This window comes from Brienomyrus brachyistius, chromosome 6, assembly GCF_023856365.1.
Source record: "Brienomyrus brachyistius isolate T26 chromosome 6, BBRACH_0.4, whole genome shotgun sequence".
Taxonomy (NCBI): Eukaryota; Metazoa; Chordata; class Actinopteri; order Osteoglossiformes; family Mormyridae; genus Brienomyrus; species Brienomyrus brachyistius.
In genome coordinates this window covers 24,195,354-24,220,423 of record NC_064538.1, presented here as the reverse complement: position 1 = coordinate 24,220,423, position 25,070 = coordinate 24,195,354, and the positions used below count along the sequence as shown (strand labels likewise).

The 25,070-nt window shown below is 39.9% G+C and overlaps 1 protein-coding gene across 7 annotated transcripts in view; it reads right to left on the bottom strand.

Annotated features, from left to right (window-relative positions):
- The window catches only part of LOC125745075 (forkhead box protein P1-B-like), a 61,711-nt gene that overhangs the window by 20,337 nt on the left and 16,304 nt on the right, over positions 1-25,070 (bottom strand). For 6 of the 7 annotated variants that reach the window (XM_049017556.1, XM_049017557.1, XM_049017555.1 and 3 more), the window contains one exon: positions 18,315-18,460. In XM_049017556.1, coding sequence (XP_048873513.1) covers positions 18,315-18,449 — 135 coding nt within the window. In that variant the 5' untranslated portion in view covers positions 18,450-18,460. Of the gene's footprint in view, positions 1-14,732; positions 17,861-18,314; positions 18,461-25,070 lie in introns of those variants that run through there. The other variant, XM_049017558.1, reaches the window with a different exon arrangement.

Here is a 25,070-nt window from a genome sequence, read left to right as displayed (position 1 = left end):
ATACGATGTCATATTGCTAAAACGAAGTTGATTCCGTCAACTACGTTTCAGTTATGTGGTCATCTTAAGCCTGAAGACAGATAGGTTATACCATCTAATGTTGTCTGTGTAGACTGCCCTTTAAAATATAGACCTCAAATATAAGATGACAGTTTTTTAGAAGTGATTTTTTTTGAGGAAGCCCTGTTAGAACTGGGACAGGGTTTGAGTCTCAGGCATGGCTCTGTGTGTCGAGGAGCTTCCTCTGGGTACTGCGCTTTCCCTCCACAGTCCAAAAACATGTTGAGGTTAACTGGAGTTACCAAATTAGCCATAGGTGTGCATTTGTGATTGAATGATTTGTGAGCATGCCCTGTGATCTGTTGGCGTCCCAAGCTGGGTATCCCCTGCCATGCGCCATAGCCCTTAGGACAGGCTCTGAACCCCCTGTGACCCTGAATAGACAAGCAGTGACACAAAATGGATGAAAAGTTGTATCCAACCCTATTCAGGGTTGCAGGGGGGTCTGGAGCCAATCCTGCAGGCTACAGGAGCAAGGCAGGGAACAATCCAGGATGGGGCACATTCACACACCAGTCACTCGTGCCTTTAAACCATGTGGGAGCTTTGGCACAGAATGCCAGAATTCACAGCTAAAATAAAAACATTCAGGTAGCATCTCATGGGGAAGCTGATGGAGGGGAAAGGTGGGGCTCATCGGGGTTGTGTTAAAAAAAAAAAAAAAAAAAACTGCCAAACGTACATTGGAAAATCATCAGTTGCATTTTTTGTTTGATTTTATGGATAATACCTTAAAATTAGCATGTTTCCAGTTATTAAGAGCACTTAATATCAACACAGTCGACTCAACGACTCAATCGTCGTCTGGCTGCGGTTTTTAAATCAATTTGCCATACAGGTTTACTTTGTTTGAGTGCCCCCCCAATAACTTACTGTGATTTTAATGTTAACATGTTTGTGACACCTCAGATGTGGCTTTGACTCGTGACTGAACATTTCCACTACCGAGATATATATTATGTAGTACTATTCTGCCTAAAAATACCGAAACTTGGGTTTCGGTCCATATCACTCAGCCCTGCAGTCTACTGATAATGCCAAGTGAATGCTTATTTCATTTCTGGAAGATGTAGGCTTAGCTGATGCTCTAGGTAATTTACAGCAATCCCTGCTCCGGGACGGAGTGGTGGCTCTGAGGTTAGGGATCTGTGACAGCAACTGGAAGGTTGCTGGTTCAAATCCTGTGAATGCCCAAAGTGATTCTATTATGTTGGGGCCTTGAGCAAGACTCTTAACCTGCAAATGCTTCATCCTGGGTATGACGTTAATCTACATCCAGCCCTATAAGGAGGTCCTCTAACTTACAAGGAATAATTTGGGGGTTGGTAGCAGAATTCGGACTCCAACCACCCGAAAAAAACCTCACACTGGTCCATTCAGACTAGCATGGTGCTGAGGTATCACATGCTACCTGGCTGCACTCAGGTTCTCCTCCTTACCTCTCTCCTGCTAACCCCCCCCCCCCCCCCCCCCTCCAAAAAAAAAAATCATCATATGGTGGTATGTATTCGTTCAATTTCCAGATTGTTAGAAATAAGTCAGAATTTAACAGTCCCCATTTAATATTCTTTTTTATTTTTATACACTTTTATAGAATGTTGCAAGAAACTGACAGTCAAGCTACTTCGGGTTTTCATGCCATAAATGAATCATTGAAATGAAAACACTGATTTAACAGTTGGAAGCCAAACATGCATGCAAGTTTCCTATGAGAAAGACGGAGACGCCGGAGAGTTTGATATTCGTGATATTAAAAATGTCGCTCTATAAATGACTCACAGCAGAGTTGACTCTCACATTGCACTCGGAATCGGTCCCGGCAAGGACCTGCTAGACTGCAGTTTTAACATCCTGCATTATCTTTGTCCATCTTGCATAAGTGGTTGACCACACCCACTACCTCCCACGATTCCTACACACTACGGTCACGTCAGAGTGTTTCAACGACGATTCTGCTGACTCGTGGCACAAATGAGAATTGTGTTTTTCCTGACAGGCACACTTTTTTGAAATGATTATTTTTATTTTCCTAAATTCATGCAGGACTGAAACAACCAACTATATAGTACTTTTCCAATGTTTCCCATCATTTTCTATTAAAATATAGAGTAACATGTGCTACACTTACACCCTAATTCTTTCCAAAATAAAAACTGCTAATTTGTTTCTTTAAAAAAAATCCAGTAATCTGAGTAAAATTCTACAATAATCCATAAAAAGATCAGGGAACTGCAGGAAAAAAGTTACTAATGCACTAAAAAAAATGCAGTTCTCTGAGAAAAGCCCAGTATGCAAACCAAAAAGCCTTTGTGAGCTTCCAGCAAATTACTATTCATCTCTAAAATTAAGGTAGCTTTACAAATGTTTGCAGTGAAGATAAACAAGAATCACAATCACTAGCCTATATATACATGCCGACGGGGGGCATAAAGGGGGAAACTAAATAGCTTTTTAATTAAGTTCTAAACCACAAACAAACAAGCTCCTAGCAGAGTCTGTTTTCTGCAAAATGGAAAAGGGGGGGGGGGGACACACCATGCTAGACAGTTTGTTGTCATCCTCAGTCATATTTTCCCACCTCGATTCACACAGCGGTGTTTCTGCTCCAGCTTCCAAAACAAGTGAGTGCCCAAAACAAGAACATATTGTGATTTATGGTCAGCAACTGCAGGGGAATCCCAACTAAATCTGATGATTTCATGCCGTTAGACGCACTCGCTGCAACAGAAAATGGTACCAAATAACCGAGGTGCCCACTTCATTTTGAAATCCCTACCTTTCATTCAGCGTAAGTAGTAACACAATCCATTAGCACTCAATGAGGTTAAACTGACCCAAAGCCCAAGGCTCCTGCCCCAGGGGTCACAATGAAGAGGCCAGGGTCGGCCCACTCCCCTACAGCACCGTCCCCTCACGGACATGCCGGCCAAACAAGCCTCGCCCTTGTTTCCATGACAGCAGACACGAGCCCACACATTTTCTTGTTGTTGTTTTTCTGTGGGCCAAAAACCCATTAAGGATGGTCTGCCAGCGGCGTTTACGCTTGGAAAATAAACCGGGAATTTGCTCAACTGTGACTGCATTTTTTGCTTTGCAGAGAAGCATCTGCCAAATAAACAGATGCAAATGTAACACGCATTTGGTCGTGCTCCAGAGCCGCGGGTTTGCTTTCTAACCGCGCTGGTTTGGGTGTTTCTAGCTTGCATGTTCTCCCCATGGTTAAGAGGGTTTCCTCTGGGTTCCCTCTCATAGCCCAAAGACATGTAGATAGGTGGTATGTGGTTTCTAAAAATGCAGGTATGCGCCCTGTGATGGAATGGTATCCCAGAGGGTGCTTTCTGCTTTGTATCCCATCCTTCACTGGATAGCATTAATGCCCTGCATCGGATCAGCAGTTATGGAAAAATGACAGATGACTGAATGGAACACATTTTTCCCATAAACTATAAAATGTGGAAAATGTGATTCCTTGACATTTGCACAATTAAAAGGAAAATAACAGTTTTAATTAGAGTTGGGCGATATAATATCGATATTATACCGCAAACAAGTAATAATCACCAGGGCTTCAGATGACGGGCAAAACATCTACCCAGCTTTTCAGTACTATAAGGATGCTTATATACAGCCACAGTTAAGCGGATTAGTATTAATGATAATTAATATTAATGATATCTGTAGCGTGATAATAACAACAATAGATACTTTATTAATCCCCGTGGGGATCTATGTAGAGTAAGCTGTCTGTGAAGGGCAGCCACCTGTTGGGGCGCCCAGGGAGCTGGGGGGGTTAAGGGTCTTGCTCAAGGACCTGCAGACGTGCGGAGGCTGGGACTGAACTAACGACCTTCCGATTATAGGCACACAGGATTAGCCCACTGTGCCACAAGCTCAGTGAGACTGTTGTATCTCTAAAATATTTCTATACTTGCTTTTTTGATAGCTGAGTTGTTTCACTCATTTTGTAAAAGATGTCAGCACTGCTGTATTCCAAACTGGGTGTTTATACATACAGAAGGGACATTTAGCTTTTCTCAAAGGACTTCGGACTAATACAGAAATGTATTAATACTATCCATTCATTCATCATCCAGGCGCTTTTCCTAGTCAGGGTCAAGAAGAAGTGTGAAGACTAACTCAGGATGCCAGGCCCACACGGGGCACAGGCCTGTCTGAAACCCACACACCAGGAAAAACAACACACCAAGGTTATTATCATTAACGGAAAACTAATAATAAAGCCCACACACTGAAATAAAACAAGAAAACAAAATAAAAATACACCTAAATGGAAACTATAAATATAGTTTCTTCTGAAACTAACTGAAATAAAAGTAAAAATAATCAACTACACACAGCTACTAGTTGTAATACATCTATCTATCTATTTAGCATTAGTTACCATTAATAATACCTGGAATATGTTTTGCCCATTTTAAGGACATTATGTAGACTATGTATTCATCTGAAGTTCAGGCATATAAAATATCTGTCCAACTATAAATATATCTCTAAAAATAAAATAACTAAAACAAATTAAAATATATAACAACTAAACAGAAGCAGATATTTAAAATAAAAACTGAAAATGCAATGAAAACGAAACTGAATTTCAAATGGAAATAGAAAAATAATATAAAAATAAGAAGTAAATCAAAAGTATAATAATACTGTTACACACACAAAGAGAAATGGCCACATAATAATAACCATTTATATTGTCATTTCTAAAGGGCTGTAAATTTCAAATAAATACTGGATATTTACAAACTTCACCCTCCCCATGCATACTTTATTTTGCATATTTTATGTGTCTCCAGGTGTATTATTAAGTGGTGTGTATGTGTGTGTATGTGTATATATATATATATATATATATATATATATATATATATATATATATATATATAATATAGAATTTTTGATACGGAACTGCAGATAAATACCTCAGATTACCTGACAATGGTTGAAAGTTTATACCAATGTCTGAATATCTTTAAAAAATCTAATCTTTAAAAGGTTGATGTTGCCTGTGGTTTAAAAAGGGGGTATGGGGTTAGGGTTAGAGATATCGCTGAATGCTTATTTGTTTTTTATTCCCCATAAACTTTCTCTCTTTTTGGTCAGAGTCATTATTTTAAGAAAAGATTTTCCAGCAGACGTTTAGTGCTTTTTAAAAAGTATATCCAAATGCATATGCATATATGACACATATTCATATATACCTTTTATTTATTTTTTGATCCAGTTTGCCGAAACATAAAAATACTAATACAAATCAGCTAGCTAAACTGTCTTTTGCCATTCAAAAAATCTGTCTCTGAAAACTGAATAGACTTTGAGAAATGGTACCCAGAACCAGACTGTTATGGAATATTTTTGAGAACTTTACCAAACTTGTTATTTTTGTCAACAGTCACTCAATGAACAGGAAACCAGCTTTAATCGTAATCTGTCATCAGTTTCACAAACTCCCACGTACTCACACTTCATGGTGATGCTTCCTATTTTCTAGGGTCTTTCTTACCTGAATACACTTGCTGTAAAACTACTGTAAGAACTAAATGGATAAAAGGAAAGAACACTTGTCAGTGCCCATTTCAGATGGAAAGCCGACCCCCATGGCTGAAATGGGGGCCAGACAAATGGAGCCCCAAGGTTCCCTGTGCTCAGTCTGATAGTCAGCTGAGGGGAGTTCCATCTTAACCACAGCGTGTCGAGTTCTCCGTGTCAACAGCGAACCAGTGAAAAGCACGACACAAGGCAGGCGCCCAAAGACAGAGGGCACAATGCATGGTGTTCGCCATGCATTCCACATAAATGCAATGGCCCACTGTGGTTCATAGTTGCATGGGCACTGCTTTCCAGGAGTATCATTCCAGTGACTTCTTACATGTTGCATTTCTCCCCAGTGGCAGCTGAAGGCTTTTCGGGTCTCAAATTACCTCTGGAAAATGGGCAGTAAACAGTTCAGCAACTTCCCTGGAAGCTGCGCCATAAGCAAAATTTGGTAATTGCTTGATAACTCCTACAGCCTTCTTCTTCTTCTTATTATTATTATTATTACTATTATTAAAACAATAATAACAAATCTTCCTTGAAACTTAATTCCTTACAACCTCCTTTGAGAAACTGCCCAATTACCAATTAGGAATTTTTGCATGCAGATTTTTCACTAACTACCCAACAAACATTGGCAACTATATGGTGGTACCTAGACACAAAACTAGCAATGAAAGCAGAAAACAAACCGGATTAAGGAAAGAAAATGCTAACGTCCTTTAGCTGCCTGAACAATAGTATAGATCATTACATGACAGAACATTTATTCAACTAAGATGTCACTCTTCCTTGGGCAGAAGCACTAACACATTCCATTTTCCTTCCTTGTCTGGAGTATTTCACTACATAGTTTTAAATATTTACCTTTTGAATAAAACAGGACCTATCCTAGAATAAGCAAATGCTTCCTGGGCAAATGTGTCATATTTATCAAATGTGGTTCTTCTTAAAGCAAGGTTTTGGATCAGGCAGTTTCAAATAGAAAGCCATTTTCACATTTAATCAGCAAATCCAGGTCAAAACAATATTTCAGAGGTTGATTTTTCAGCCTAAAATCGAGGAGGTTTTTTTTTTCCTTTTTTGGGTCTTCCATGATTAAATTTAAAAATCTTCAGTTCCAGCGGGTGAGAAAATCTAAGATAAACTTACACTTAGTTCCATTCAGTTGTAGCCATTTTCTTTGCTCAATAAAGACATGCCGAGGTGATCACATTCATCGTTCACGATGGATACACTAAAATGAGTATCAGTGATGAGTCCCACTTCTCTTTCACCAATTCAGTCATTTAAATTCCATTAACTGGCCTCTGAACAAAAGAAAACTCTTCATTCATAAACTACTAGCCTGAAATGTGTCATCAGTTTGCACCTACTTACTGTACTACATATTTTGACAGAGCCTCATATCAAAATGATTGAAAGATGGGTAGTAATTATATAAGAAATCATATAATTTCTTATGAGAAAAAATTGAGAAAAACTTTCCAATAGTATAAAGCAACATAAAGCCATTATTTAAACAATTGTGAAATCACAGTTTTGGAATTTACAAAACCTAAAGGCAAAGCAAGAATCTGCCCCGACTGACAAGATATTGGCGGTCGGACCCAGCAACTCAACATGCCTGGATCAAGTCTGGCACAAAACACGCCACAGATTCCTGCTAATTTGGGGGGGGGGCGCCTTTCACATTCATGTCCACACCTTTCACTTCCATCCTGGACCCCCGGCTGCTCCCTCTATTGTTCTGCTGCCCTGGCTGCCTTTCCTGTCAGGCAATGCCCTCCCTTGGCTTTGCCATCCCACTGTGACTGCTGCCAGACAGCCTAAACTGAAGCCCAGACAGGCATTAAGGTACAAGGGTCATGCACCCAGCGCTGTGGACATGCTGAAGGGCTCCTTGAAAATTCTCCTACATCAGAATTAGAATGATAGACAGAGGTGCATGGCTTCAGTCAGGAAACACAGTCTTGGGTAAGAATGAACCACTTCTGATTAGCTCAAGCCAAAAAGCTCATTTAGAAATAAAGCAGTGATGATTTTTAAAGGAAAGGCTGTAACAGCATAGAGAATTGACTCTAATAGTTTCATGCCTGCTTTGATAAAGAACAGCTCCAGAGGGCCAGAATGAAGACAAACATCACTTCACTGCTTCATGACACAAACATGACTTCAGCTGGGACTATTCATCTGCTTCAGGCTACTTCTGAGACTTCAGGAATTCCTTTGGTGTAGGCATCATGTAATAACTTTCCACAACAGCAAAGAAAAAATTACTGAACGTTTTTTTTTTTTATGTTGGGACTCTCAAACCCTGTTAAACCCTGTTAAATCTATGCCTTTGCAAGAAAACATTAGGCATAACAGTTAAAGGATAGGTGTTCTAAGTCAACTGCTTTCAGTGGGTTTTCATTGAATCTTTTCCCCATCTGATAACTGACATTTTGTTTTTCTCGAAGACATTTAAGGTTACAGTGCCCAACATTCACGGATATTAAAGAAATCACTCCTCGTCGGTTTATGCTTCACTTTCCCCCATAACAAACCAATACTCAAAGTTTTCCACTGCAGGTATTCCATCTATTTAAAGGCACATCCTCCTCAGCAGGAAAAGGCTCACTAGTCAAACGTATGAGAGAGCAAACCACTCCCTCTTCCCCTTCCCCTCCCAATGAAACTCCCCAGACCACACAGGGCAAGCAGACGGCTGCGTGGGAGCAGGAAACAGAGTGCAGCTAAAAAATGACCCCCTCACACATGCGCGCGCGCACACACACACACACACACACACACACACACACACACAAACTACCCAACACAGGCTACTGCAGCCCCGTGAAGCTCAGATCTGCAGCAGTTAAACATCTGAGCAAACAGCTAAGCTGTTATTTGGCAAACTGAAACTGAGTCATTTCTTACATCGACATGAAATGCCACCAGATTCAAAATGAGAGATAAAGTGAGAGAGAATAACTGAATGAGAGACAGGTGGGAAAGGCTGAAAATATGAATAGCTGTGCAGAAATCCAGAAGCACCAGGCCTGGCTTAGCTGGGGCATGCAGAGCCTGCACAGGCAGCGTGGCAGCTGGAGACCATCCAGACGAAAGAGGTTAGGGGATGATGTCATACGGTTAGATCAATCACTAACCAGCTGAGGGGCAGGTAGTTAGTGGGAGGGGGGGGGGCTCACACCTCCTGTCCTCATAAAGTGTTATTTATCCTCCCAGTGCCCCTCGGTCCCCCTCTCATCTCCTCATTGTTCTTTAATATCCTCCTCTTGCACATTTAGCTGCAAGCAGTCAGATAACCAGCATACTTAAAAACAAGAGATATGTATGTACCTGCAAAAACAGAAAAGTAACTTACCGACACCGACAATCTTATAAAACGGCAAGAAGTCACTATTCCAGCAAACCTTCAGCACAGCTGAAGCTGTAAAATAATCTATAAACACTGATTTCCAAACCACCCGAGGCAGGAAACATGAATAATTCTTTGCTGTACCCGGCATTTCAAAACAAGCACTCCCTTTCCTGTGCTTCACATTTCAGTAAAGCAGATTATTCATGGCTGACTGTAAAGCAGACCTATCTGGAGTGGCCCCTTCTCCCTGCTGCAGACGGCGGCCCCTGGGTCTGTAGGTCACCCCAGGCTGCACTCGCACCGCTACGGCACCGGCGCTGCCTTAGAGTTTTCAGTCGTGAACTTCTAGACAATGTGACAGTTGGGCAGCTTCTCTTGTTTTTGTCTTGGCTTTACAAAAGCAGCAGATTGTGAAGTAGGAGCTGGCTTCCTGTTTCACTGAGCCACAGCTGAATATTTTTGTTTACTTATTTTATTTTTCCTGTAGTACCCAATACAGGAGCGCCCTCCCACTGCACTGGGATAGCATACCGACGGCGATTCTCTGTGGATGAAATGAGGCACTAACAGTGGGGGCAGTATTACCAAAAACTAATCACGTATATTTGTATCTAAGATTCTGGCAATTTCATGGTATAACCCTTACCACGGCAGCAAGCGATTACATCAATAAAATACATGTACTAATCTTTTTAAAAAGGTGTGCTTTTATTATTCATTATAAAAAACCATTTCCATTTAGCTTGATATAACTGCCATCTTTTATTAGATTATTAATGTATATTCAGCTGGACAGTGACATGTTTTATTGATTATAACCATGTACTTAGCTTGATAAGAATTGTTTCACTGACATGTTGTATTACATTAATAATGTGTATTTAGCTAGATAGTGACGTTTTATTGATTATAACGATATAATTAGCTCCACAGAGACATGTTTTATTGAGTATTACCCATACATTTAGCTCCAGAGAGACATGTTTTATTCATTATTAAGTATGTTTAACTGATAACATGTTTGCTTAACCGTCATGATTATAATAGTTATCATCATGATAAATCAATAATATGATTTTTATATTATAGGATTTTCTTTTGCCAGTATGCATTTAATTGCAGACCTAATTATATTACACATAATGAAAATTTTTAGGCACAGACAAAAGCAGTACTTATAAATACTATAATGCTTAAGTTATATATGGAGAACTGATGTGTTATAAGCATTAATAAGAAAGGTTCCTGTTAACAGGGGGTCTGCACTGCAATCCGTAGTACTTCTAGCAGCAGGCAGTATTGTGTAATTTGCTGCCTATTGAAGCATTACAGCTGTTGTGTAAGCTATGGTAAGGTGGTACTCGGGGAACATAAGAACATTCAAGTAACTGGAAGCAACAGGAGACTGAACACATATTAGAGACAATCAAAACTCTGCTAAGTTTCTCACTAGACAGACAACAGCAACAAAACACTTTGCAAGACAGACCTGATGTCAATTAAGACCATCTAGACGTCAACGATACTGTCATTTTGAAATTACAGTTCCTCAAAGAGAGTTACTGAAATGTCCACAAACTGCAGCCTCAGTTTTTACTTCATGTTCGCTTGTGCTAAGCCTCATTGTGCAGGAGCCTGCCTGCACACAGTGAGGTGTGACACTCCATTACCGGCACATCAGAAAGTCAATCATCCGAAGACCAGCAATGACGACCCGAGAGGCAGCAGCATAATCCAATACAAACGACCAAGAGACAAGCAGGAGTGCAAGATCTACTAAGAGCAAAGAGGGACTGAGAAATAAGAAGATGACAGCGGAGTAGCAAAGGAAGAAATGCAGATCTTTTCACAGAGTACTCTAAAACCACACTAAAGACCTGACACCTATAAGTGACTTGATATATAACATGCAAAGCCTGGATCTGAACTGCTTATTCATATTTATAAGCAGTGGCGGACAGCAATTTTCAGCATGGGGGAAGCACATATTCGACAGTTGGCACTATAACCAAAAAAGGTAGTTTTTCTCTTTTTTTTACTTTTTTGAGTTGGTCAGCTATTTATATGTAAATTATGTTCACCTTTATTTTTTGTAAGAAATGATCTATTACCATGTCATATCAGCATGGCTCCTTCTCATACAATTTTACAATTGTGAACAAACACAGTTCAGCTAGCAACTACCAAACTAGTCCACAAAAAGAAACACCAAACTTACCGATAATTACAAAAAAAACTCAAACTCAAAATCACAATCATAATAACTTCATTTACAATATTAACGAATGCCAATAGCGAAAGGTGACATACAAAACGATAAACTGTCAATCTGTTTTGAGATGAAATGCTTCTGTATGTCACAGAATGAATGAATACTGCGAGCCAACATGGCTGACAGCATGTGAAACTTGTCAGTCATGAGCATTAATGTTACTGGTAGTTAATCTTGTCTTGTCTAAAATATCTGAATGGAAATTTATCTGTGCAATTAATGTTGCCTAAGCAAAAGCTCTCATAGACTCCCAGAGAAACACACCGTCTTTGTGGGCTCCAAAAACATGTCATCAAAGCATATTCACCAATATGGTTTTGTCTACTGTCCATATAGATGAAGCGTAAATGAATCTTCCTTAGACTTCCAGTGAAGCACGGTGTCAGTAGGGGTCTATGGGCTGTATTTATACTGGGTTCAAAGGGAAAATTAACGCCTATGTTGTCGAAACCAACACCCGTGAAACAACCAGTGCTGTGGTTCAGTTAGTAAGACAGATATTTTTTAATCGCAAAATGAAATGAATTCACATTGATACATTGACAAATTCAATTCTTTTAGCAATTTTATGGGGAAAGCCAGGTTTTCTTGTAGCAAATCATTCCCATTTATCAGTCATTCTTATTTATTTTTAGACAGAGATTGTTGCATGTAGTACTGCATACTATCTATTTATGTTTTCTTGTATGCTTGTCAGGGGCGGCATGGTGGTGCAGTGGTTAGCACTGTTGCCTCACACCTCTGGGACCCAGGTTCGAGTCTTCGCCTGGGTCACATGTGTGTGGAGTTTGCATGTTCTCCCCATGTCATCGTGGGGTTTCCTCCGGGTACTCCGGTTTCCCCCCACAGTCCAAAAACATGCTGAGGCTAATTGGAGTCGCTAAATTGCCCATAGGTGTGCCTGTGTGAGTGAATGGTGTGTGAGTGTGCCCTGCGATGGGCTGGCCCCCCATCCTGGGTTGTTCCCAGCCTCGTGCCCATTGCTTCCGGGATAGGCTCCGGACCCCCCGCGACCCGATAGGATAAGCGGTTTGGAAAATGGATGGATGGATGGATGTATGCTTGTCTAATGTGCAGTACTACAAACAATGTCCTTTGGCATAGTAAGTTTTCTGATTCTGATATTCAAACAGTAAACGGCAATAATAATACAGAGTAACCTAACAGTTTAAAGTAGTAATACTTAAGACCCCTTAGTACTTTAACCAAGCCAAAAATACCCAGCAAAAATAAGGAGGGAAACTGATGAGTTATTTTATAGACCAACGGGTAGAACATGCAACCAGGAGGTGGATTCAAATCATAGAAGCAGCCTGCCACAAAGCTCCAGGGGTGGCAATTTCAGGTCCATAAATAAAAATCCAGTCCATGATTTACTTTCAACCAACCAGCTGAGCATAAAGAGTCAGAGTCACGGAGTACTCATCTGGTTGGTTGAAAGTAAATCATGGTCTGGATTTTTACTTTCTGGACCTGAAATTGCCACCTCTGCAAAGCTATGTAAGATAAATGGACAGAGCGGTATAGGCATACAGATGTAAGCTATTAAAAAGCAGGCACCTCCTCAACAATGAACCTCATATTTCAGACTACAAACTTCTAGGCTGGAATAAGCAGCTAGCACATTGGTATTCTGCACTTATATTGAGTAGAGCAAAGAATGTACAGACTCCCACGATAAAGGAGTTACGAGAGATGTGACAGCACACTGAAATCAGCCGGAATTGTAAAGTGAGTAGGTTTACCGTCCTCTAATGTCTAGATGATTGCTCATTCTGAAAACGTAAGAATGTCCTGTTCCATTACAGTTTTTTTTTCGATATTAAAGTGTATATGTTGTTTCACTTTCCCAGTGTTTGCATTTCGTTTCAGTTGTAGTATGAGAATACTTGAAAATTCCTTTAAAAAATTACACTCTCATGACAGCTGCAGAAATTGATGGTCTTCAAAAAAGAATGAAATGAAGACCTTGGTAAAACAATGGATGTGGACGAGTCACATATTTCAGGGGGAAAAAAAATTAAGAAAAATCTAAAGGGGGCTAATTTTTCTCATGTTTCTGTTTTTACTCACATCCTCTACTTGAACGGCACAGATCACCTTGAATGTGACACCAGCAGCCGAGATGGCTTGAAGAGGTACGGGCTTGTGTAACATGATCCCCCAAACACCCCCTCCCCCAACACCCAGGTCATCTGGAAACCAGCAGAAGGATAAATTGCCATGGCTCCAGTGGAGCAGACAGCAGGCTAAATAGTGAAATGAGCATCTTGGTCCTCAAGCACCTGAGCATAATAAATTATGTGATAAAGATGTTGACTGGAATAGAAAAATTAAATATCTCCCATGTGGCTACATTATCAGATGACCAGTGGGTATGGAAGCATGCACTTTACATGTGTACGCAATATACATAATATCAGACGCAATATACATAATATCAGAAACCACAAGATTTCTGATAAATGGCAAATATTCCAGTAAAGCATTTTACATATGACAGGTTATATAAAATAACCTATGAAAAATTTTCCAAAGCACCAGGCAGAAAACATAAACTCTCAGTTGAACATCAAAAAAAACAAACAAACACTCCCTGTTCTTTGCATTGAATCAGATTTCTCCTAGAAATATTTATCTTGGGTAAAGATTAAGAAATGCTTAACAATTCCATGATTAACAACTGCATGGCTCTACGGGTTTCTCATGGTTGGCACAGTAATCAATGCACCAACGGCCCTTAAAGAAGACCCAGATTGAGCTGAATCGGAGCCAGCAAAATATCTGACCCTACATTCTGACCCCAACCTTCTTGTACAAATGACAAATAAAGTATCATTCATAGGAAAAGGCCCCACAACTTTTTGAAGGGAAAATTACTCAATATAGAAATGGAGTAAAAGTACAACAGAGGCAGATAGAGTTCTTCACCTAGAAGGCTCCACATCATGAATCCAAAAGTGCAACTCAGGCTCCAAATGACATGGTGAGCAGATGGCTTCCTTTAGCACGGCACCATAACGTTTTCTGGCTCCAGAAGACTGCCCCCACCCAACAAAGTTTGAATCATGACAAAACGCCTGCCGGCACACATACATGCACCTACATGAAAGCTATGGAAAATATATGAAAGCACAGTAGAGAGGAGGGTTTCCAACTTCCTAATCACAGTTCATCGCTGCTACGGCTGGGTGTAAAGAGAACTGTTCTAAATAGCTGACCGCAGTGCACACTACTTACAAATTGTTAGCACAGTTGAATCAGGTGAGTGGCAATGTATCGAATTTCGATTGGTAGTAAATGTCCACAGATCACATACATAGTTCAGGCAGTAGCCTCCAAGACATAATTGGATGGAATAATGGAATAATGGACATGGGATAAAAAAATAATCTCACGAAAACATATATTTACGCTAACAGTGCCGCATCCTGCTTCCTAAAATCAAATCCAGTGGTTTGGACGGCATCTCACCTTCTTATTCATACAGGAATGAGGCCTTCATACTTCTCCCCAAGAGAAGTAAGATCTACAACTCAAAAATGCATGCCAGGACACTGTTTATAGCATTCTCCTGTCCAAGTTTTTCAAAGCTTCAAAAGTTCCCGCAAACACATGCGTGACTTGGAGTGTCTACACAAAACACTGCTGCAAGCAATCATGATTTCAAAACGCGTTCACACATGCTGCCTGACATACGTGCTATCCAGACGAAACGTTATTTCCATAATAGGAATGGAGCATGCATACTTGGTCTTGAGAAATGGCATGAATGATGACAAACCCTGGGCATTATCCTCACACTACATGCTGACGCTCAATCCATGACATCATGTCTGCCCATGTAAACAACCAAATAACAAAAACAGCACTGGAAAACCAACGGCAAGTGTCACACCAAAAACAAGAAATACATGTTTGTGTTTTTAGTCAACAGGGACATTGTGGTTTGCTTTGTTTAAGCTGTTGGGCTGTGCAGAGTTTCAGCTATATGCTGCATCCATAAGGTATAAGAGTGATTGGGCTGTGGCCAAGGCTAACCTTTTTATTGGCAGTATGAAGATCGCAGCTAGCTGAGCATACACTGCAACACAGTTGCCCCATAAGCAAACAAACACAGAATGAACAACGGCTCTGACCTTGGAGTGGTGACACGATAAAATGGGGGTGTTTGCCATCCACTAACATCTGAGCTAAGTGTGACCATCAAAGACAGGGTTCTGGTACAACCACATCAGAAATGATGTAGGGGCCAGATGCTGACATAAGAAAGATGAACAGTCATTTAAAGTTTACATTCTTGGCAGTACATTCCACAACCTTGGTTAGGGACTATAAGAGCTGTTCAATAAAATAACAAAATTAGTGTACTTACTGGTAACAGTGATATAGAAATTGTGACTGAGACCGCTAACAGATATATTTTTGTGTAATGGTGCTGATACTGATACCAATAACTGGCTAATCTCTGAGCCACATGCTGAGCGGGGGTGGTGTGTTGGCAATGAAACTTGATGAACATTCCAGCACAAATTAGCGAAATGATGTTACATGTTTATCATTATTATTATTCTAGAGAAAGCAAAGATCAATATGAAACACTGAATGAAGTATAAAGACGTTGGAGGACAGTCCTTTGAAACCTCTTTAATTCTTCATCCTTCACCAATGCAATCATCCCTGTTATTTTAGCAGTTCTGTCTTTAGCTCTGGTACTGCTGGCTTTGAATACTGATAAAGATGAATTATCAGCCGTCAATATTGGTGCAAGACTGACACGAAAATGACAGATATCGTGATTTTGAATGGATATCAGCCAATACTTGTATGTTAACCAAAATATCATGCATCTGTAACAGCACTGCTTCAAAATGCTCTCCACAAATCAAGATACTCAAAGAAATAACCAATCACCCAGCGCATGTTTCAATACGAATGGTTTAACCGTTTTCCTTGCTATGATGTCTGTGTTCTCAGTGATACCTCTATTAGTGTTGGATAGTATGAGCAAAAATTTGTGTCACAGTATTTTTTTAAGGTTCAGGCAGTTTCATGGTACATCACGGTATTTTAATGTTTTTTTCCCCCCCAAGTTCAACCTTACTGCAGCAGAAAGTGTTCACATCAATAAAATATGTTTATGAATGTGGGTTGGTGCCCCATCCTGGGTTGTTCCCTGCCTTGCACACATAGTCCCCAGCATAGGGTCCAGACCTCCATGACCCTGAATAGGATAAGCAGCTACACAAAATGGATGATAAAAAAAAAGTGTTTATTAATTATTATAAAAACCATTTACATTTATCCTGATAGTATAACTAACATGTTGTATTAGATTCTTTTACTTTATTAGATATTCAGCTCAATGGTGACATGTTATATTGACTGTAACGGCGTACTTAACTTCATAAGAATTGCATCACTGACATATTTTATTAGATTAATCATGTATATTTAGCTATATAGTAATATGTTGTATTAATTATAACTGTATAATTAGCTCCATATATGCATGTTTCATCGGTTATTATTACTGTATATTTAGCTTGGTAACAGAATGCTTGCTTAACTGGCATGATTTTAATAATTATTACTGCCATAATTTGATAATATTAGGGATTTTGCTTTACTGGTATGCATTTAATTGCAGACCTAATTATATTACATGTAATACAAATTTTCATGCACACACTGAAACAGCAGTATGGTAGTATATAAAAAATTCATACAATAAGGCAAAATAAAACTGGCATCCCGGATGAACCAGTATAACCATGAACCCAACAGAAGAAACAAAGAAAAACTGAGCATGACTCCGGAAAAAGAGGACAAGGGTCCGGTTCGCTCAGCTACAGCTCGTGGCAGTCCCAAGCGGAGCTGCCGGATTGACGCACGTTTCAGTGTTGCTCCACAAGCATATCGCGGCCCCATCTGACAATGAGACAGGCGAGGTGAACGGGGCCATCGCATCGAAACTGATGTGAATGAGCCCAGGATGAGGAGTGGCGAGGTTACGGGACACGTACCAACACTCATTTGTCACTCGACACTTGAGTCAAAACTGAGGTGTGAGTAAAAAGCAGCCGCAAATGAAAAAATTCTGCGGTCGGGACAATCATCGCTATAACTCTGGATCTTCGTTAGGGCGCCAGTGCACTTATCGTTGGAAACACGATGATATGCATTATGCAATTTGTCAAAGTCTTAAAGTCTACAGCACAGAATTTTTAATGATTTTCTTCCCCCAATAAAGTGCCATTTATTGCAATTTTTCCTCAAATGTTAAAAAAAAATAGATATTTTTATATGCAATTACCTTCATGACAATTTTCACATACTTTCCCAATTTATATAAACAGAGACTGACAGAAGGACACACCGTTGCATATTACTCCCAGAGTTACTAAACTATTTTACCTCCATGCATTTGAGAAAAAAAAAGCAGACATGATAATTTCCGTTTTGGGGGAGCTTATTCTGCATCCAAACACTAGCAGAGTTGGGTAATTCAGGTCCAGAGAGTACAAGTCCAGACCAGGATTTTGTTTCAATCAAGCAGTTGAGAGTCACAGTCACACAACTGTACTCACAGTTACTCAACTTGTTGGTTGAAACAGAATCCCGGTCTGGACTTTTACTCTCTGGACCTGAATTACCCAACTCTGAACACTAGTGACAATACAAGATGGACAGGACATTCTTTTAAAACTGGTCTAACTCCATTTCCGTCACCACAACAAACTATGCCTGGGAAGGTGGTTGTCAAGTCAAACCCGGTGGGGCTCGTGGTACAGCACTTCTGAGCAGAATACTCATCCTTAAATACCACACCTCAATCAACCACCTACCATAATAAAGAAAATCATCATAATTTCCTCTGGAAAAAAGCAAGAAAGCAATTAAAGTAATACATATGAAGGGAATATGTGGTCACACACCCAGCCTTCTAGTAACAGAAGCCCTTTTCAGTAACTTTCAGACAAGCACAGAGAAGGAATGTGTGCTGCACTGCAGGTCTGGACCGTGGGTCTGTGCTGAAATCAGTCGCTGGCTTACCTGACTCTGCGGCTGCATGTGCGCAGCCTCGGCCTGCGGAGATTCCCCCGTGGCCCCGGAGCCCCCGTCGGCCTCGGCTACAGTCCCGTCGTAGCTGCTCCGCGCCGGCTGCTCTGTGCCAGACTCATGCATCATGACTTCAGGACCTGAAACAAGCCCAGATGAGCCACGGGTGAAATAATTGCTGAATAACTGTTGAGACACCCCGGGCTCCTTTTAACCCCAGCCAACTGGTAAACGTGTCATTTCCGTCCACAAAGTTGTTTTTTCTCTCTCTTATTGCAGGTTTTCCAGCCCTGCATTTCGCTGACTGCACAGCTCGTGTTTGATAGTGCTTTGACTTGCTGGAAGGTGCGCGCTTAGTCTTTCTTTCCACGTGGTAATAAATTGTTTTATTTCCAGCTTGGTGACGGTCACATCTATAGCGGGTCAAGGGGAGGTATCAGCCGGCCCGGCGACAAAAGCAGGGGAAATTACCGACCTCTGTGAGATGGCACTGAAATTAAATGCAGAAAAACAATACGATGCATTGTTTCAATATGATTTGTTGTGCGGTGGAAAAAGATACTCGTTCGTTCTACTTGAAACTATTTACACATATGCGGGAAAAAGCACACGCGTAGAGTATGCTCTTTTTAAAAACACAACTTAAAATACTGACATTTCTGAAATTCAGCCACACAAGCATCCTGGAAAGTCAACTCAAAAACAACGCTGCAATGAGTGCCTAGTGTTCTGTTCTTAGTTTAAAACGAGATAATTACCTTCTGTTTTTCTCAGGCTCATACTGCAGCCTTTTCTGCCCATTACTTCATGACCTTATAGTATTCCGCCCATTTCATTTACTGGATGCGGAATATCAGAAGGAGGAACATGGGAAGATGGCTGGAAATAAATAACTCCCACTGCCCCCAAAATTATATTCTATTCCTTATTTATTGTAATACGTAAAATCATAAAGTTATTTCTTTGTTGATTACACAGGTTCAGGTGAATTTCATCATCCTATCTACAAACAAGCGCAATACAGAGTGCAATGAGACAATATTACACCAGGGGCACAAAAACTACACACAATGGAATATTGGAGGTGTTCAGAGCAGAGAAATTTCCAGACTATCATTTCTACCATTACTTTGTTTAATATGAATTCCGAAAATTAATTTCCAGATGGATAAACAGCGAAGATCTATAGGTCGCATTTGGAAGTGAAAAAATATCATGCATCTGATTTCAGCTAATCCTATTTCAGTGATTTCATACACTACTGAAAATATTTTAATGATCCTTTAGAAAGAATCCACTCTGAAGCTACCGGTCTGAAAACCTTTTCAAAAACACCTCTATTACTATTTACTGAAAACAGGATTGCCAAAATTCTTCTGAAACCAGTAACTTAGAGCTCACGTGGAAATTGTTTCTTCACCTTGTGGTTTGGATGCATCCTCAGCTGACTGGACAGGCTGTTAATATGTGTAATAATTTAATGGCCATAATCAATTTTATTACTTCTTTGTCTCAGCTTATGCATCTATGACTTATTTTGTCTTTTTTATATATACAACAACACATAGAGAATCTAAACATCTCAACCATACAACCAACAGCTGTCCTTTAAGTTATCTTCTGACAAAGATATTTACTTATTTAGCTGGATATTAAATGCATTACTGTAGTTTGAACCTAACATAGCTTGTAATATGTACACAACTCAATGCAACCAGACATTTTCGCAATTAGCTGTGTCCATGAATGTATGTAATTTTTATCACATGTAGGGCTGAGATGATCATGAAATTTTAGTCAACGATAAATTGTCGTACAAATAATTGTGATTAACGATATTACACAGTTCATCATAGTCATAGTTTAATATTACACATAGACCTTATGAAGAAATGAATACAGAATATCAGAACATAGCTTTGTAAGCAAAAAATGTATTGGCCAGATACAACAAAAATAAACAATGGAGACGATAAACAAGAAGTTAAACAGTTAGTGTTGTCACTACTTGATCAGATTCACTTACCCAATTTTACCTCACACATCTGCACCACCTGATGTACTCATCCTGCCATTTTACTGCAAATCATATAGTCTACCTGTAAGCCACCAGAACGAGATGCAAAAACACGCACTAAGACACAAGTGCAGACGCTATGCAGAACTTTCATTAAACACAGAACATAAAGAATTCAAAATCGGAATATGTGGCTGATACTCTGGGCTGGTGGAGATTGCTCACAAGCAAAGCAGCCCGTTATGAACCAGAAGTAGTGAAAAATAAATACTAACGGGATCAAGCTGAGAGTAGTACAAATCAGGTACAGTGGTAAAATTTGCCGTAAAGTGTATTGCTGTGCATGCGCAGACGTGCGAGGTACAAGTAAGGACAAGTGGTACGGATCGGTTATGAATCGGAACGAGATGATGTCATTAAACGAGTGCGTCAAAATGATATGGAAATAGTTATAGAAATATGTCCGTTCGGGCTACTTTTATACAGAAATATATATATGATTCTAACAATTATGCAAAAAATAATTGCACTGTAATAATTGCGACAGGCCTAATCACAAGACCGCTTCAGTTAAAAACACGTACAGTACTGGTTCTCATTGTAGGGACATTTAGACCCCAATACATATGTCCCGTCTCTGCCCCCACCCCAACACACACACACACACACACACACACACACACACACACACATACATTTCATCTTACCAGGGCTGAGAATTTTTGTGTCTGTCTAGCTAAAATAACTATATTCAGAAAAAATATTACACATTGAACAAAATCATATGTAGACCAATAATTCCATGTATAAAGCAATGGCAGCAGGTAACACCAATTTACAATATTCTGATAGGCCTAACTGTTAGCTTGTCGTAAATCACCAGATCCATTAAAGAAATATATACCACGTAGAAAAAAGTGCTGTAACTGGGGTGTTCTTTCCTCTTACCTTCTGCATCTTGCAACCATGGCTTTCATAATGCCAAGAATCCTCAACCCTTATTAATATACAAGAATTGAAATTATATCAATGGCTGGAAAAAATTTCAGTTCTTGCAAACGAAAGAAGACTCATTCTTTCCTCTTTATTACAGCACAATTTTTATCCGTAGACAGGAGCTTTCACGTTTCTCTGAGTACACATCCCCTCTCAGTTGGAAAATGCACACCAGACATTTGCTTCAAACCGGACTGCTACCATGGCTACAACAAACCGGTTTCACTTTAGTAAACAAACATGTTGTCTTCAAATGTCGTTTTAACATTAACCAGGCGGAGCGCTTTACAGACTAGAGGGTGACACTCAAAAACAGCACTAATGTAAACATCAGTGGTGGGCGATACAGCCCAGGCCTGAAGGGGATGCAGGCTCACTCAAACAGGGAACAACTAAAATAAACACCCGGGAAAAGCTCAAGACAAACAGTTCCTGTGCTACACACAGCAAAAAGTTCAGGGTCTGTGTTATATTTCCTGGTGCATCACACAAACTGGCAATGGTGGAGAATTCTGCCCTGAAGCAGAATGTAAGGTAAACTACTCTGAAAAACTGAAGAAAAAAATGCAACTTGTAAATAGCGTTGATAATGCAACGATTTGGGATATAAGCCATTGGCTGGAACCAAATTCCTCAAAGATTAGAACACCTAGCAAATATCATAGAGCTTGAATAGACAGTGTATTTGGTGGAAATATTTGTAACCTATTTCAGAAAGTGGCCATGATGAGGATAGCAATAAGTAAAATATCAAACGAAGCTTCCACAGTTCTAAAGGCCTTGCCCTCCTGAGATCCACTGCATGCAGCCTGCAGGATATTTTAAGAACACCTCTCAGGCCCTGAAGCTAAGGATGTGATCCTGTAATAACCTAAAGAGCTGTTTACTCAAGCTTATGCCCTGCTGGTGATACATGTACAAGAGGTATGATCACTATTTGATATCTTCAATCCACAACCACTCATCTATTACAGGATCAGAATAATCACGAGGCCTCGAAACAGGAGGCAGGAGGACACCGTGGAAGGAATGCTAATGCATCACAGGGCATACAATCCCGCACACGAGCACCTATGGCAGGAAATTTTGACTCGTGAATTATCGTACACGACTGTGTGAGGAAACTGGACTATATACAGGAAACCTATGCAAACATAAGAAGGACATGCAAAGTCCAGACACATGGAGCCAGGGGCAGAAATAGCTAAGCTGCAATCCACAAATGAAAACATCTTAGCATTGTAGCACCAAACTCTGCAGGATCTTATGGACCTTTCCACTTTGGCATGGTAGTGCTTCATGTGTCCATGTTAGGAGGAAGCTGTGTACTCATGAAAGAGAACAATAATCACACTATAGCAGCAATATAAGGGCATTGTTCACCATGACACATTTGGCAGAGCAGTTTTATCAAAGGAGTAATGCATGCTGTCATTTCCTTTCTGCGATCCTTCTTCAGTCACTCTGTATGAGTAGACAAACGCGAGAGAAGATTCCATCCAATGACACAACGTCTGTTATCTCTCTCATGGTGGAGATTTATGCAGCTAATTAAAGGCTACCACAGGAAACTGATCGGCAGACACTATTTCTGATGATGCAAAATGAAAAGCTTTCCTATTGAAGGTCAAATGTATTGTCAGCTCAAGAGTGCATTAAATTTCTACACATTGCTCAACACCAAGAACCCACCCTTACTATAAGCCATCACTGCTTAAAAAAAAATAAAGCATTAAAAAGCAGTAAGATTTTTAGGACGTTGTAAGAACAGGAATAGCAGAGTTGAATTCATGTGAAAATGTTATTTAAATTCTCTTAACCCGAAGAGGTTCTGAGACATTTCACTAATTTAAGTCCTCAGTTCACCATTTTTCCTCAAAACAACCTCTTTACACATGATCTCTTGTACAACCAAACCTGTTTAAAATAACCAAACATGTTTGATCTTAATATATGACAAATGTTGTAAAGGTGAATCATTGAAAGCACTGATATCACACACATGCCAATCTACAATAACCTCTAGTATGATTATCAGTGCTTTTTTTGTTCAATATTATGTTGCTTTAGGTTTACATGGATCCCAAAACAGTAACAGAAGTTGTACCATTAATTTACCTTTTTAATTTTCTTATTAGAACTAACATCTGATTGGTATATTACTAGAGTGAAATTTACATTTGCACTTGATATGCATTACAAAGCAGGTTGGACAGCTCTTTCTTCTAATGAATGGGAAGTACTTCCTCACTGTCTCTTCAGATACGGTGCACAACCACCTTTAAGAGCATAATAAAATGTAAATTCCCCTCTGTACGCACAATCCTCTTTGCAAGTTTGATATCCAAATCTTCTATTTATGCCTCTTCTTTCCCAAGTCACTCCATATTAGATTCTCTCATATGTTAATAAATGCATAAACTCATTAAATTATAGGTCATTTTATTTAAACTCAGACATATATCATCTCACATTTAACAAAAAGACTTCACATCATTAAGACCATAATGAAAAAATACAGCTATATAGAATGTATCAATGTTACAATTTCATTATACACACTACTGTACATGGCCAACATGTCATAAACACAGATTCTGCTTGTAGACTGATGATAACCGTCAACGTTATGTTTTGATTCCCTATGAGAACAAACTGGGAACAACAAACACTGGGAATACGAGGAGTGCAGGCTTGGGGTGAAGCCACTTTGAGCACTTCAGGGCCCAAAGCGAAGACCCGAAAGAAGCCTTTACAGTGCTCCTAGGGAAAGTGCCACCATGCTGTTTGAAGAGATGAAGCAGAAGGTCCAAAGAGACAGAGACATACACAGCAGGGAACCTGATACTGGTCCCCTGGGAGAAAATGGCAAAGCATTTGTATTATTAACAGTTCTTAATCTTCAGAAATGCCCTTATAATTAAGCAGGCCATTTCATTATTCAACAGATACATTTTTTACATTCTTTTTTAGGGGAGTGATTATGCCTGTGTCATGACCCACAGAATCCCCAGTGAAATAAAATGTAACTATGAAAACTGGGCAGTACACTTTAAGAAAACTTAATGTCCTGCACCAAAATACTGGATATTCATATTTAGAGTATACACCAAGACACCTCTCTACTAGAAACACCTACCTAGTATCAAACAAGACCCTCGGAATTCTTCAAGACGCTGGAAACAATCCTTATGGTTTTTAGTCCATATTGACTTGATAGAGTGCCGCAAATCTTTTGGCTACACATTCATGCCAAAACCCCACCTGCCCACCCCCCAATTAAGCTCATCCCAAAGGCTCTATAGTGTTGAGAGCTAAGGCAGTGTTTCTCAACCGCCTCCTTGGCACCCCCAAGACGGTGCACTTTTTTGCTCCCTCCCATCACAGCTCTGTGCAGCCATTGGAGTAAACTGGCCATCACAGTCTCTGAACCACCTTAGGATGATGTGACATGGCATGTTTTACTGTTGGAAGTGTCCATTTGCGGCCAAGAAAAGATTCACTGGGTCAGAAACAATTTTGCACTAGCTGTGACCTTCAAATGATGCAGAGCTGGTATTAAGGGGTATAATGTGTGACAAGAAGACTTCCCACACACCATTACAAGAATGGATGCAGGCTGCTTATGCACATTTTAACCCTGCCATTGGCATGCCACAAAAACAAATTAAGATTTGTCAGATGTGCCTTTTGCCCTACTGTTCAGTTTGATGATCATGTACCCACTGTAGCCTCAT